This window comes from Rhea americana, unplaced genomic scaffold (genome assembly GCF_003343005.1).
Source record: "Rhea americana isolate MKP2758 unplaced genomic scaffold, rheAme1 scaffold_178, whole genome shotgun sequence".
NCBI lineage: Eukaryota > Metazoa > Chordata > Aves > Rheiformes > Rheidae > Rhea > Rhea americana.
In genome coordinates this window covers 1,635,876-1,651,471 of record NW_028185905.1, presented here as the reverse complement: position 1 = coordinate 1,651,471, position 15,596 = coordinate 1,635,876, and the positions used below count along the sequence as shown (strand labels likewise).

Sequence of the window (15,596 nt, the reverse complement as noted above, 5' to 3'; positions counted from 1 at the left end):
AGGAAGAAGAACAGGAAGAAGAACAGGAAGAAGAACAGGAAGAAGAACCCAACCTATGAGGGTGACTGAACACTGGAACAGGTTGCCCTTGGAGATATTCAAAACCCAACCAGACATAGCCCTGTGCAATCTGCTCTAGCTGACCTTGCGTTAGCAGGGGGATTGGGCTAGATGATCTCAACTACTCTGATTCTGTAACAAACCTCTACAGTAACCTAGGCAGTAACATTACAAGAGGACATAATACAAACACAGGAACACACAGGGAACTGGAGTCAGACACGTACCACAGAATCAGTAAGGTTGGAAGGGACCTCTGGAGATCATCTAGTTCAACCCCTCTGCTCAAGTAGGGTCACCTACAGCATGTTAGACAGGGTTGCATCCAGGCAGGCTTTGAATATCTCCAGAGAAGGAGACTCCACCACCTCTCTGGGCAACCTGTTCCAGCGCTCTGTTATTCTCACAGGAAAGAAGTTCTTCCTCATGTTCAGGTGGAACTTCCTGTGTCTCAGTTTGTGCCCGTTGCCTCTCGTCCTGTTGCGTGGCACTACTGAACAGAGTTTGGCCCCATCCTCTTGACATTTTCCCCCACCCCCAAAGTATTTGTAGACACTGATAAGATCCTCTCTCAGTCTTCTCTTCTCCAGGCTAAACAGGCCCAGCTCTCACAGCTGTTCCTCATAGGGCAGATGCTCCAGTCCCCTGATCATCTTTGTAGCCCTATGCTGGGCTTTCTCCAGTAGCTTCATGTCTCTCTTGTACTGGGAAGCCCAGAACTGGACGCAGTGCTCCAGAAGAGGCCTCACCAGAGCTGCGTAGAGAATATATGAGGAGAGAGACAAATGCACACAAAGATACAGAGGTAAAGGAGGACAGGCTGGGTACAGATGAAGTACAGTACCTAAGCCACTTTGCTTCATCTCAGAGGACTGCCTAGAGTAGGTGCTGAAGAGGCGATAACCTCCTGATTTGGAAGATGACTCTGAAAGTACCTGCAAAGAAAAACAGTATAATCAGTGCCCTGCCCTAAGCATTCCTAACCAAATTACCCACTGATCTCAAAAGCCTTTATAATTCGATTAAAGAAAAATGCCATTGAATCACATTTCTCAAAAAGGGAAAAGTTCAGCTTGTGATAGTGCATGCTCAATTATTTTTAATTTCAGGTTTGCGGTGAGTTGTGGAACAGATTTTAGAAGTATGAAGAAATTTGTGTACTCAGCTCCTTGTCTTTCAGGACTCCTACTAAAATCACTGTGATACAGGCTTCCTTCTTTAGGAGCAGAAAAATATATCCTCTTTAACTATGTGCCTGTTACAAAGAGCTCCTGAGTGCTGCATACAAAATTATATCAGTGACACAGAGACATTGTTGGCTAACAAACCTCAAGCCCTGAACCTCTGCTTTCACGGGCTTGGAAATAGATAGCAGAAATGCCTTCTAAACCTCATCAGAATGTAAAGCAATTCTAGAGCACCTTGAAGGTGTCAGCTGCCAGCTGACTATGAAGCTAGTCTTATGACACCAAGACAGCCCTGAAGGACAGAAGTGAGGCTAGCAAAGAAAAAGTCCTTGTTGCTTTAGTAGATCAGTGAATGGGACAATTGCAAATCCTATGACAGGTTAACTACTCTGCAAATAAGCCCACTAAATTAGCGAGCACCTCCAATGCTCATGAGATCATAGATGGGAGACAGGAACAAAAACTGTGGAACTGAACTGCGAGATGCAAAGGTTGGAGTCCAAGGGAAGCCAAAGCTATCATCATGGTTAAGTGAAGAAGTTGCATGCAGTCTCACAGTTGGTTAATACCTTTACAATACATGATCTGAATGTACTTGTGCTTCTTGAGCATTTACTTACTTGCTCTTCTAACAGCATTTCCTCACCAATTGCTCTGCCAGTGTTCCCTCTGTCTTTCCTCAATGAGGAGGAGTTTGGTAAGTCAGCCTTCCAAAATCCCTATTCAACATCTCCAAATGCGTTCATAGAATCAAATTCTGACTCTGGTATGTTAAGAGGAATCCCAGAACACCTATACTAGGAAAGGGACCCTCATTAGAATAACAGAGAACGTCCATTGTGTTATTACCTCCATGGACCCTGTTTTCCGGTTCCTGATCAGTGGTGATCTCCGCTGAATGCTGACTTGCTCGGAGGACTGTGGAAACCTCTGTTGTGCCTCATCTGGTTCATCAGTGCCCTTCTGCTTGGAGAGGTCTTCCAGGCTACCTTGGTCAGCTTTCTTGTCCTCATTCTGCAGTAGGGAAACATTGGCAGCAGACAGACAGCTATAGTTCCACGTGACATTACCAAGCATTACTCAGAATATTCATTCTAGGCTTGGGTCTCCAAGTTCTACCAAGCTCAGTATGATACCATCATTCTGTTTTTTCATGTATCGTCAAAGACTACCCAGAAAACAGCCTGCAAGGCTAGGCAAGGAATAACTCCTTAATTGTTCTCAGATGCAAGAGAAAAGTCAGAGGAAGATTTGCTGCTGGAGATTAGACCATACCAGAACTTGGCAGAATAGCAATGCGTATGAAAATGGATCTAGGATCAAAGTTAACAACATCCCCTACAGGCAAGGCAGCCTGCGTCATTCATATTCAAGACATCACGTTCACCTCTGCTGACGCAGGCCGAAAACCAAACCCTGTGGGGACATTTCCGTCTTCCTCACAACCTTTCACACCAGGGCTGAAATGCAGCTCCACATGAAAACGCTCTTCTGAAGATGGGTCCTGTGAACATAATGTATAGGGAATAAACAAACAAACAAACAAATCAATCCCACTGTCAGCACAGGCTATGATCTAAACCTTTGCCACCCTGCCATGCCAGTGTAACACACATCTCAAGCATAATCCTTTTGGAAGGAAAGCAGAAGCAACAAGAAACCAACCACAAACAAACTGGCTTTGGGTTTTTGTCTCATCCAAAAGGACAGCCCCTATTAGCACAGGGCTGAGGCATTCAAACTGTTGTTATTCTCTGACAACAGCCATCGAAGGACCAAAACAGGATCAGGCTATAGGGGTGTGTGGATGTGGGTATTTATATATTTTATATATACACACACACACACACATATATATATATATATATATATATATATATATTATAATTTAATACACACACACTTAAAACATAGCCCCTTTCAATTCACCCCTGCTACAAAACCGCAACACCTGGGGGCAGGGAGAGATTTGGTTCCTTCCCTCCTCTGCCCTTAGTTTTATAGATCCAGCTTGTTCCAAGATTTAAGTAACTATCTCCAATATTTGGGGAAAAAAATGCACTTTTTTTTAAAGGGAGCAAGGGCTTTTACAGTTTCTATCACTAATGACGTAAAACCAAAAATTTCATCATCTCTACTTGGTAAACTTACACTATTACTCAGAAATTTAGACTTTAAAAAATATTATGTTTTTTTAAACATCCCTTGGATATATTTCACTTCTACCACTAAAAACCCACATTTGGGGTTAGATGTAGCTCAGCTGGTTAGAGCATGGTGCTAACAACACCAAGGCCAAGGGTTTGATCCCTGTACGACGGGTAACTTGTTTGAGGGTTGGACTAGATGATCTCCAGAGGGCTCTTCCAACCTGACCAATTCTATGATTCTAAACTCTCTGAGCATGAGATTCTAACTTTACAGCTTATGGGGTAAAAGGAGTGTTCTACTTGTTCGCTAGAACCTCCTGCAGTACAAGTCCTAAAGCTTTACCCAGCAACTCTGCACTGAACCGATTTATGGTCACCACTGTTAGTTTCCACATTCTAGCTGTTTTTAAATGACTATTTCCAAAATACATCAACATATAATTCCCTAAATATATCAGTATATTTTTAAATTAAAAAGCCTTTTATGAATGCAGAATTTCTGAACAATTTCTAGAAACATTCCAAAACAACTGCTAAATATTGTTTGTTTTTATTTATTTTTCCAATTATTTATTTTAATTAATATTAAGAAATAGTAAATGGTTTTACTTTAGGAAATGCTTTAAAATAGGCAGTGTTAGTTATACAAGTTTGTTGTTCATGGTGGTGTTCTGTTTACATGTAACAAATATTAACTGAGTCATATCCCCTACCTAAAATAAAAACTAGCAGTTTTGTTTACAGCCTATACATCATCATTCATAAGTTGAGAGCTCAGGTCATAAAACTTCCCACCTGAGCTCATCTTTTGGGGACCGTGCCTTGCATCATGGCAGGAAGGATTTTACCCTATAGCTATATCCCTCACCTTGTTGTTGTCCTCGTAGAGCATGATAACAATCTGGGTCATGTAGTTCAGCTCTGAGATAGCACTCAAATAGTCCATGGCTCTCTTCCACTGCTGGTCTTTGTTCTCCTGATATATACACATAAACAGTCGCATGGAATAAGCAACAGCAGACACCTTGCAGCATTCAGTGAAATGGGTAGAGAGGCATTGCCTCTTCACAGTAACAACATTGTCAGGACAGAAACATCTTGTTTAACTCACATGAAGAGAAATGACCTTGCAACAAGGGCAGGGTGCTTACAGCAAGAAACAATTGCATACAATTCACTTGCAGATCTGAGCACATCCAGCTACAAGCCCCCTATGCCATGCTAATTGGAAAAAAGCATAATCCACAGCAGGTTTCCCAACACAGTCATTCTCAAATGGTGGTCTACAGAATGGAGCATTTTAGAGAAATCACAAGAAAGTACTAGGGGTGAACTGGGAAAAAGGGATTGAGTGAAGTTGTTTATACACAAAGCTGAAAGAAAAGGCTACAGAGCCACCCAGGACCCTTGGGCTCCATGAGGCAGGTCAGTGCACCCCTAATTATTTCCCAGCATTGCTAGAGAATGGCCATACCCAAAGCATCACACACTGCTGTGGAACAGTCCACCACCTTGATGGATGTGAAACAAACTCCAGTGGTACAAATGAACCTAGATACAGCCTAATATTCCTGTACTGGCAATAGAGAATCTTCTGATACTGGAGTGGACAGTAACAGCTGCATCTTATTCAGTAAGCAAGTAATTACAAGGTAGTTGCATGATCAAAGTCTGCAGACAGTGAGCTTCCACAGACATTAGAAGTCATGTCTGCTCATCAAGTCCTAACTCTCAAGGCGTTTCAAAACACAATGTTTAAAAGCCAGAAGATAAACCAAAGGGTCTACTGAGGCATCTAAAGCAGAACTTTTCTCAGAGCCTGCATAACAATTCCATCAAGAAATAGGTTCCAAGAGCAGACTTTTCCATAGTGAAGAGCTTGGATTGAATAATAATAGTAATTAGTCCTTTAAAATTGGGCCATCCGTCTCTGTTAGTGAGCACTCATCCTCTATGCTTTTGTGACCCCTGTTCATTTCTGAGAGTAAACTGACTTTTTTTTGACTTAGAATTGACAGAAGTCACTAAAATAGGGCTAAGCCCTTTAAATAAATGGTTGAAGGAGGTAGGAAGAGAGAAATTTTGTCAGTCTCTACTGCTTTACGGTGATATCTTCCTACAGATAAGTGACCTAGACTCCTCCAGAATCAGCAGGGCAGCCCTTGGAGAAAGCATGCCTCCATACAAGCAAGGAACATACAGTGTCAAGAATGAGGAAGAACTATCCTCCTACAAGCCAAAAAGGCAGTAGTTGCAGCATGCAAACACAGCAGAGATGGAGCTTGGCCAGAGGCCGCCAATATGCATCACTAGCAGAAGAGCTGGCTAGAGGAACAACCTACAGACACACACTGTCCATCCTGGAAAGGGACACACACACACACAAAAAAAAAAGGCTTACTCTGGGAGCCCCGTTGGGACACTTACATCCAGAAGCCCTCCATAGCGGAAGATACTGAGCAGAGAGTGCACGTGGCTCTCACTGGTGAAGTAGAGTCGTGTCCGAACATGGCGACCTGGTGATAAAACTCCTCTTGAGTACCTAAACCAAAATCAGCCTCACGTTACTTGTAATCCATCAATGAATTATCATCTATCACACAGCAGCATCTCTACATGCTTAATAGCATTAGATAATTACACATCAGTAACTATCAAAGCGCAGCAGGAACAGAAAAAACTGAGTGAGCACTAGGCACACAAGCAGCCAGTTTTGTGATATCCTAATGAAGGCACATGGTGAGGCAGAGACAGGCTCATCACACTAGCATCTGCTTCTTTTTAGAGACAGGAATGAGTGCACCACCATTCAGTTATAACAGGTTTAAACTTCTGTGTCAGCTTAGCTCCCACTCAGCAGCCTCAACATGCCTTCCCCACTTTTCCAGCTTTAGGAGCACCAACATACCTTCCTCTTGGTATGTCCCTCAGTACATGTTTAGTGCCTCCTCCCATACCAGTACAGTCTTCTGGCATAGTTCCCACACACACTACTCCAAAGCTTGCCCTTCCCCTGTTGCAGCAGCAAGCAACATGATCCTTACAAGGGATGCAGTTTGTTGACAGACTCATCTTCATGGGTTCTCTGCAGGTCCAACTGAATCTTTTTAATGAGAGGAAGACAAAAGCCAATAGCAATTTCCAGTTTCTCCTCCTTATTAATCCCATATTCCTGCAGAAACAAAACAATAGATATCCTTGAGCCTTGGTTATCTGTCACATCTTCAAATAAAATAAAGCTGTTTGCCTGCACTCCAGCTTTTGAGAGCCTCTGCATGTTCACAGTGAGATGACAGTAGTGACTGCAGACTTTCCGTTCTGTCCACTGGCATCACTACAGATATGCAAGGCCAAAATGGGAAGTGCCACTTAGCACCTTTCTCTAACTGTTTCACACATTGTAGAGGATAACAGAGGAGAGAAACACTTCCAGTAAGTGTCTAGACATAGCTGTCAGTAGAATTCCAACAGCTGAGATGTGTAAATGCTGTCAGGGAACATTCCCTCATGACAAACACTTAGATCAGACCTGGCACATGCATTAGCACAGTAGATATGCTATTTGCAAAGATAAAACTTGAAATGGCCAAAGTGCATCTCAGCCAGAAGAGCATGAAAATGCTTGGAAGCACATCTCTGCCCCTAAGCACAATTGGACCCTGCTGGTAAGAGCTCTTGTCCCATGCATATGAAGCATTTATGTCAGAAGTGGGACTGAACAATGCAAATATAGAGATTTATTGCATACAGCCATCCTTTCCTCTACTATTTCTGCATGCGTAAACTTGGTGAGAAGTCAGCTTCGCAAACTGAACAAGTTCTAGTTTGACAAGGACATTACATCTGCTAGAACAAGCCTTCACTCTAAAGCAGAAGTCTTTCTTCCCATACACAATCTTATATGAAGAAAAAGCTGCCACAGTGCACAGATTCCACTTCAATGTGTCCTGTAATGCACCATGATGAGCATGGAAAAGCTGTTGCATCCCCTGTTCATTACCCTGAATCTGTCAGAATCCTCATCCAGAAAACAGAACATCTTAAGGCCAGAGTCACCTCAATTCACCCAAACCAGCCTTGCATCATGAAGACCTGATTCCTGATCTCAAACCCAGATCTTGCCTTTCGGATGGGATGTCATAAATGGTTTTGGCCCCATACAAACAAGTAGAGATATCTGAGAAATATCTGCAATACACTACCTTGAGAGCTAATGTGTATGAGACTCGAGAGAAAACAGGCAGGGAAAGAGTCAGAAACTGGCAGTACATCATTACCCAGTCAGGCAGGACAGGCTGTACCTGGGGTATGATCACATCTGCCAGGGCTTTGGAGAGTTTGAAGAGCTCTGCTGTGCCTTCCAGTTTCAGGGAACAGTTGTGCTGTACATCATACTTGATGCAGTCATAGATATCAGGGATCTTGCTGATGTCATAACGCCCATTCTTCATGCGGAAATCTCTCTCCAGCTTACTCCAGCGCTGCAGCATCAGTTCTAAAGTCTCACTGTGGTACAGCTGCAGGTCTAAACAACAGTGAACACAGTCACATTCACACCTGACTATGTACATTACAACTGACCTGATGGCTGCTACGACTGACTTCCAGCTGAGAAGGCCTCTCATTGTTATGCTGCCCACAAGAATCCCAGCTATGAGAAGCCACTGGACCTGTTGCATTGTTTCAAACTGCAGCCCTAAAATAATTCTGGAATATTTTAGAAAAGTGAGGCTGCTTGATTTTTGGCTGATGTCCACTATAAATTGTATGAATCTCCCACAACTGCATTTCTAAAGGCTCTGTACTGTCATTAAGAAAGTTCTTAGAGGTCAACAAGACTGAAAAACTTAACCATTTATAGCACTGAGTCCCACTCCATGAAATGCTTGAACAAAGTCAGGTATAACCCTCCCGGCTACACTGATGCTATCTACATTCACTTTAATCCTCATGATGCACTTATCAATTCCTTTATGTAATTGGTCTCCTGAATACTAGTTGAAAGTAGAATAGGAGCTTCTACATCAATAGCTTGTACATAATTTCACTGTAGAATTTCTTCCTAGAAGACATACATAAACCCTAGTGGTGTATGGGAGCTTTAAAGAAAGTGCCCATATAAGGAAAAGTAAGTCTGCTCCAGACCTTTTCCAGCTCTGATGCTCACCTGCAGATTTAGGGTCTTCCAGACGTTTTTGAATCTGGGAGGTGAGATTCTCGATCAGGGTGAACACCTGGTTACAGACCTCTACTGGGTTCTGGATAAATGTCATGGAGTTGAGCAGAGAAGCACTGCCAGTAGGTGCTAGCTGAGAGAAAACACCAGTACAGATCACTTAGTATCTTTGGCAACTGGGAGAACAAAATGTCTGCTTCTTTCAGCTGCCCTACCCTCTGATCAGGTACATAGTTGTGTTCGCTGTCAAGCATAAGAGGTTAGTTCTGGAGGTACTTAGGCATCTTCTAAGAACTGCCTCAGGAACAAAGTCAGAAATGGCAAACAACTAAGATCAGATTTCCTTTCAACTACTAGACCCACTCTTGCCTTGCTTGTAAACTGCTGCTCTGTTTAAGGGCTAAAGGGCCTCCCAAATGTTTTAGACAACTGTTTCAGGTGAAAAATGTTCCCTAATGTAATAGGTTTCAGCCTGGTAGCTAGATCTCAGAGCTTGTGAAAAACAGTTTTGGGGCCTTTCCAGAGTAGAAATTATAGTGCCTTTTATCGATTGCTATGCTGGATGCATCCCATGCTCTCTATTCTGACATCATCACACACTGATAGGATTACAAAAGGTTTTGTGTGCCCTCAAAATTTTCTAGAAGGAATCTAGAATCTGGCAAAGATGTACTCCCCATCCACAGCAACTGAGATTGTTCCAAGCAGTATGTAGTAAACCACAAGAACTCACATCTCAACAAGACAGACACCACATGAGGTGAGGACAGAGAAGCATCTCTGCTTTTCATCATCTGCATTAGTGATGAGTGATTGCCAGGGAGTCCAGGATAAGCAAAAACTATTGCATTTGGCTGTTGTGCTCACAGTCTCAGTCACAGCCCTGACATATGCACAGGGTGCAAGAGTATTAGCAACAGTCAGGGCCAGAATCTTCAAGTCAGGAACCACAATATACAAAAATAAGAGCTCAAAGATTCATCAGCTTGAACATATAAAGATTATGACCGCTTAGCTTCACTACAGGCAAATCACAGAGGCTCATACTGTGGTCCCAGAATCAAATCCAGAGCATTTAGCTAGACAACAGAAAAGATGCGGAATCACTTCTGGAAGACAAACAGGCATCTGAAGCATGTTCAGCAGGCCTCATATCAACACACAGCTTGATGAGATTAGATAGTGAAAGGAAATGAGGCCATGTGAAATGTTCTCCCTTCCCTGTTTCCTCAACTAAAGATTGTCTTAGAAAGATATTTGGTTTGGATTCAGAGTCAAAGTTCACTCTGCTCCATGACCAGTCATTTCAAAAGCTGATCACATTTCATTTTTTAATCATGCTTCTTAAATCTACTTCAAAAAAAAAAAAAAAATCAGTTTTAACTTCTGAATGACATAATCTGATCTAAGCAGCAAGCAACTTGCATCACTGTGTATATGGTTTCCATACTGAAACTGTCAGGGCTGCACTTGCACTGAGCTGTTGAATAATCCAAATTCCTAGTTAGGGGAGAAGGAAAAAGGAGGGAATAAACTACTAAGGGCTACCAAACAGTAGGTTATCCCAGGACCGCTTCCTATCTTGCAGAGGAACAACCAAGGACCCATTTTCTCCCAACTAAATGGGAGAAGCAAATGTCTTCTCATGCAGCTGCTCAGCTGACACCAGTGTGCTTTTCAGCATCACTGCCCTCCTGAATATAGTGTCCATTCTGTGCTTTTGACCTGCATATAATTTATCCCTGTAGTTCCGTGCCAAGGGCATACATAAAATGTCATTCAACTATGCCCAGTTTATTGTATGACCTTTTGTTTTGTAGAATGCCCTCTAATTTTCCTGACACTCTAGCAGTTTATGTTGGTTACTGTTTTCTGTTATACCACTGACAAAACAGGTTCCTGTAGGGGCCTCATTAAAAATCTGCACAGAACAAGGATTATTTATTACAATTTCTAATCCATACAAGAACATGTTGTATAACACCGGAGCAGCCAGTACTTTCACAACAGCTTGCAGCTTTCTTCTAATATAGCCTACAGTGATTCTACACAGTAGAAGCCTTCAAAACAAACTGTCAAATGCCAACCAAACACATTGTATTTATACATATATTAATCAGACTTATCAAACCAATTTTCTATCAATACACTCATAAAAATAAAATGCACTGGTACTTCTAAAGGGAGAGGAAAGTACCATGATCATTCTTGAATGGAACAGTGGAGTAAAACTGATGCTTTCACTAGAAGGGCAAGGATTTTTACCCTGCAAATCCTTCCCTTTTCCCTAAATTCTGTTTATATCATATAATGTTAACCAGAACTGACCTCAGACTGACCAAACTATCATTCACATACAGCAGGTGGTTTCACATCTTAAACCACTGGAGCAAGGCTACTCTCCTTCCAGACACAAAGATCTAAAGTCATGTAGGTGCTTTTACCTTTTCATAATCCTCTTCACAGAACTGAGCATTCTTCTGCATGATTTCATGCAGCCGTGCCTTCACTCTGTGTTGACAGCTGCTAAGGGAATCACTGTCACTGTCCAGAAGACCATTCATATTGGCACTTTTCACCATTTGCACCAGAATGGGGGTCAGCTCTCCTTCCAGGGCCAGGAGACCCTAAAGCAGCACAGGACAGGATTTCAGCTATGTGCAACCCAAGCAACAAATATCACTGCAAGCTTCAGAGTCAGCCTTCAGGCAACTTGAGTGAAATCTCAACTGTCTTTAAAGAGCAGCTTACAGCAAGAACTCCACAATCAGAAATGACTCTGGAATGCTCCTAGAACTATTTTAAGTCAAACATCAGGTCTGTCTGCAGTGGCCCCAGATTTGTTTAGGCCATTATTGAGTAGCCAACTTAGCTGGCTGGAAAAACATTGACACAGCAGAGGCTCTGAAGAACAGCTAGTAAGGTCACTAAAGGATTCCTCTTGGCTCAATCTTTAACTGCAGACAAACCTCTCCTTCCCCCTGCCCCAACTGCACAGCAGACATTTCATTCCCTTTTTAAATCCAAAAGCCAAAGAGTAACCCCTTTAATCGAACTGTCACCAAAGAAATTCTTATTAAGTAGGTACTGTGTACTCAGCAATATGAAACATGCTCTAACATTAAACACACAATCAATACTCCATAAATAACTTATTCACCTGATTTCTATCCTGGGCATGATACCAAGGGCAACATATATATGGAGCTACACTGGACTTCCAGTACTGCTCCATATACTTGCTATTAGCCTATTGGCCCACCCTCCCACCACAGAAGAGAAAACCCTTAGGACAGTTTTTTCTTCATCACTGGAAATTTTCCTTTAGAACTGGCATATTTTAAGCCATGTGTCGCAAAACTAGCAGATGCCCAAAAGGGAGGAAGGACCTTTGCAAAAGCTGCTGCTGTCATCTGAACTCGTCCCTCATCAGAAGCATAGATCTTGAGATCATGACGGTAGGTGCTGTGCAGTCTAAGCAGGCCACATCCGGGAAAACCAGCATAATCACCTGGAATCATAGAATCAGTAAGGTTGGAAGGGACCTCTGGAGATCATCTAGGGGAACAACAGACTCAAAACCAGCCTTCTAATACCTGCAAAGCTATCAGCTGAGTACACTATAGAATCTTACTGCTTTAGAAATCAAACCTTCCCATAGTGTCAAAGCTACGTAGAGAATATATCACTTTCAGCAGCCTTCAGGCTGCTTCAAGAGATAGTTCCAGCTAATAAATTAAGGTTGAAAATCTGATTCAGGTTTTGCTTAACTTGGGAAAGTTCATTTCTGAAAAGACTGCAAATTCACCAGTCAAGGTCTGACGCTACCCAAATTCTGCAGAAACCCTCTCCCAACAGTCAGTAACTGTTCTGCTAGCTTGAATGCCCCGTGTAGAATAAAGCTACAGAAAAATAACTCCCTCCTACTCATTCTCTGTGCAAAAGCAAGTACTGCCGCCATTAGAACTGCAGTCACAGTCATTCAGTAGTGAGGAATCTGGCTTCCAAAACATACCCAGTAGAGCTGCAGTTATCTTGTGGCATGAAATACTATTTTGTTTATGATGGCTGAGTTAATCACAGGTAACGGAGTTACAGATAACTAATTTGCTGCTGCCTGGGATTCCTCCATGAGTTCACACAATACCCARTCAGAACACATAGGCAGATGAGATAACTGCTCCCAGCACTTAGCTCCTAACTCCAAGAGACATCCTACTAGACAGGAAGGGAAAACAGACAGAAGTCAGTGTGCATCTGGACAAAGCAGCCACATACCAGCTACTACCCAGGAACTGTAACACAGTATCTCATTGCAAAGTAAGATCCCTCCCTCTCCATGAAGCAATGCTTGATGCAGAGAACTCCAAATCCATGATTCAGAGGGACTGAAATCCACATGTACATGCTCAGTCCCAGCCTTACTGTAAGCAAGAGCGCAATAACTCAGTGCTCAGATATTGAACACTGTGTTCAGAATTGGCACAGATAGTACCTCAGAGCCCCAGCCCAGTCTAGTGGTAACTGCACTCCACTTCAGTAGAGCTCTGCTGACAGGTCTCTCCTCTCAGGATGTGGCTCAGCATACTGCAGTTTACTCCCAGGATTCTTCCTGGAATTCTCTCTCCTACACACTTCGTCTTCTGGTCTCTTCAGCCTCTCGTCCAAGTCAGTAGCTGGTCCTCTCAGCTCCTGGCTTCACAGACCCACAACAGCACCAGGCAGTTTCCAACCCTTTTAACACTGTCATTGTTACTATCTTTAAAAATTGCACTGACATGAAGATCCTCTAATTCCTACTGCTACTTCCCCTTTAGGCTCTGTGCACCGACAGTCTGCTCCTATTTCCTGGCATTGCACAGTTTTCTCATCTCTTGCAAAGTTTATTCTCAGGTATGTGCTAAAAATGTGCTCTTTGAGATCAGAGGCACGTGACCTTAAAGCTGCCAATACTCTGTAATGGGTACCCTCTTAAACAGTCCATGTCATGTTTGTACTGCTCACCAACACATTTACTGGATGAAGAAGAAACAGTTACTACAGTTCCCCATTCTGGATGCATCATCACAACCTTGTTATCTCCAGCTTCATTTGTCATTCACTATTTTTATTATATTGCAAATGTAATATCACACGTTCAGTGACTCCCTACACTAGAACAGCAGTAAGAAGATCCACAGAAGTAATATGAAATCCTAGAAAACAAAGCAGAAACTACCAGCTGTATGATGTGCACACAGGTGGGTTCATTAGTCTCACAGCAAACATTTTCAAGAGTTGTTCTGAGCTCAGTGCTGAATATCACACTCCACTCTTCTATACCTTATAGGCTACCACATGTCATACTGTCCCAGAGAGTATAGTGAATTATACTTGGCTAGAAAGTCTTCTAAGAAAATATTAGACTTTTGTCTGAGGGCAAGAAGAACAAAAGTCCACCATTTTCTTTCCTTCTTTGTAGCATTGGTCTATTACTTCTATACCAGATCAGTGATGAGAAAGGCTTATCTCCAGTAGATATGAAAACCTGGGAGCACTGGATTCCTCCCCTTTGCCATAGCCCTTATCTCTGAAAAAATACATTGTGCTATTTAAAGCCACCACTAAAAGCCACCTTTCCCAGTCCTCAATTTTTGTTACTGTACTGCATCTTCTCCAATTCCACCTAAATTAATTAATTCTATTTCAAATTAAGGTAAATAATCATAGAAGTCAAAGATAAGCAGTATCCAGTACTGATCTCAGACTAATGCAGAAGTGTATTATTTAGGATTCTTTTTTATTTGGGTGAAAAAAAAAGCAATCTCCTAGTCTTTTTTATTCTTTGGGCTCTTGTTGATTTATGTGCACGCTAGATGCTTTTCAGTCACATAATTATGGTAGAGAAAATACAGAGAAGTTCTCTCTATTCTCTGCCTCAAGACAGAATTATCTGTGTTCCAAGACAATTTCTACAGTTCTCTACATCTGCCCTAAATTCCTTGTTAATCAATATACAGCTTTTGCATTTGGCTGTACCAAAATGTCATTTTCTTATATGGCTTCTCTTTTTTGAATATTGGAACATTAAATGAAAGAATGCTATTGTGTTTCAAGATGTACTAATGCTTAACCACAGCAGCAGATATCTCTAGCCAGCTCAGGGCTTTTTAGATGCAAAGCCCACTTTAAGTATTTGTCTTTTTCAGTTCAGCTCAAAAGAACTGAAACAGTAATGATTACTGAGCCACACAGGCTGCACACAGTCCACAAAGTCTGAGCATCCCTGTATGTGCTGGTGATTAGTCAACTTGGCTGAACATCCTGATGCAGCCACACTGCATCACTTAAAAAAAAAAAAAAAAAGCTTACCTTGGCCACCAGGATACATACAACGAAAGGCTCGCCCCAGTTCTTCTGCTTGGACCCTTCCTGCTGGTGTCAATTCTCCACCCCACTTTAGCACCAGGAGAAGAGATGGGGAAGACTCTCTGCGAGTTTCTAAGGAGGCAAATAGGCACTCACAATGGCAAGTCTCAAAGCTRAGCTTTGGAAAGGGGAGGCATGGGTCGGGAAAGAGCATATCAGAGCAGTTGCAGCGCATTCTCAACACTGGCTGACTCAAAATCCACAGGAGTTAAATCTAGCCTTTTCTGTGGCTTCAGCAAATACAAAAATACAGCCTCTACTGTTTGAAGCTCTGAGAATTCCATCTGTATATATTTTTGAATTCATGAATGTCAGCCTCCAAAAACCCTGTAGCACCAACTGCAGTGTATTAGTACACTACATCATGCATCTCTCCAGCCCTTCTTATGAGAGTAGCAAAGACAAGACACGGGTCAAAATTCTCCTTTCATCCCCAGAGGCCTATATAAGTGGGATAGCTGCACACTCTTGAACACCAGGCTTTAACATCGTGGCAGCAACATTAAGTTTCTTTACCTTCATCTTCACTTGCAGCTTTTGGATGTCCATGAGGAAGATAGGTCAACTGCACCTTACGGTTAATGCCAGAAAAATGTCCATACCTGTCACAAGGTT

At 42.3% G+C, this 15,596-nt stretch overlaps 1 protein-coding gene across 6 annotated transcripts in view; it reads right to left on the bottom strand.

The window, feature by feature from the left end:
- The window catches only part of PPIP5K1 (diphosphoinositol pentakisphosphate kinase 1), a 52,798-nt gene that overhangs the window by 20,377 nt on the left and 16,825 nt on the right, over positions 1–15,596 (bottom strand). For all 6 annotated transcript variants that reach the window (XM_085301555.1, XM_085301560.1, XM_085301554.1 and 3 more), the window contains 12 exons: positions 15,498–15,583; positions 14,925–15,053; positions 11,963–12,084; positions 11,018–11,200; positions 8,565–8,706; positions 7,699–7,922; positions 6,442–6,569; positions 5,825–5,939; positions 4,266–4,373; positions 2,635–2,751; positions 2,097–2,261; positions 905–995 (listed from right to left, as the gene is read on the bottom strand). In XM_085301555.1, the coding sequence (XP_085157681.1) occupies positions 905–995; positions 2,097–2,261; positions 2,635–2,751; positions 4,266–4,373; positions 5,825–5,939; positions 6,442–6,569; positions 7,699–7,922; positions 8,565–8,706; positions 11,018–11,200; positions 11,963–12,084; positions 14,925–15,053; positions 15,498–15,583 (1,610 nt within the window). The remainder of the gene's footprint in view (positions 1–904; positions 996–2,096; positions 2,262–2,634; positions 2,752–4,265; positions 4,374–5,824; positions 5,940–6,441; positions 6,570–7,698; positions 7,923–8,564; positions 8,707–11,017; positions 11,201–11,962; positions 12,085–14,924; positions 15,054–15,497; positions 15,584–15,596) is intronic.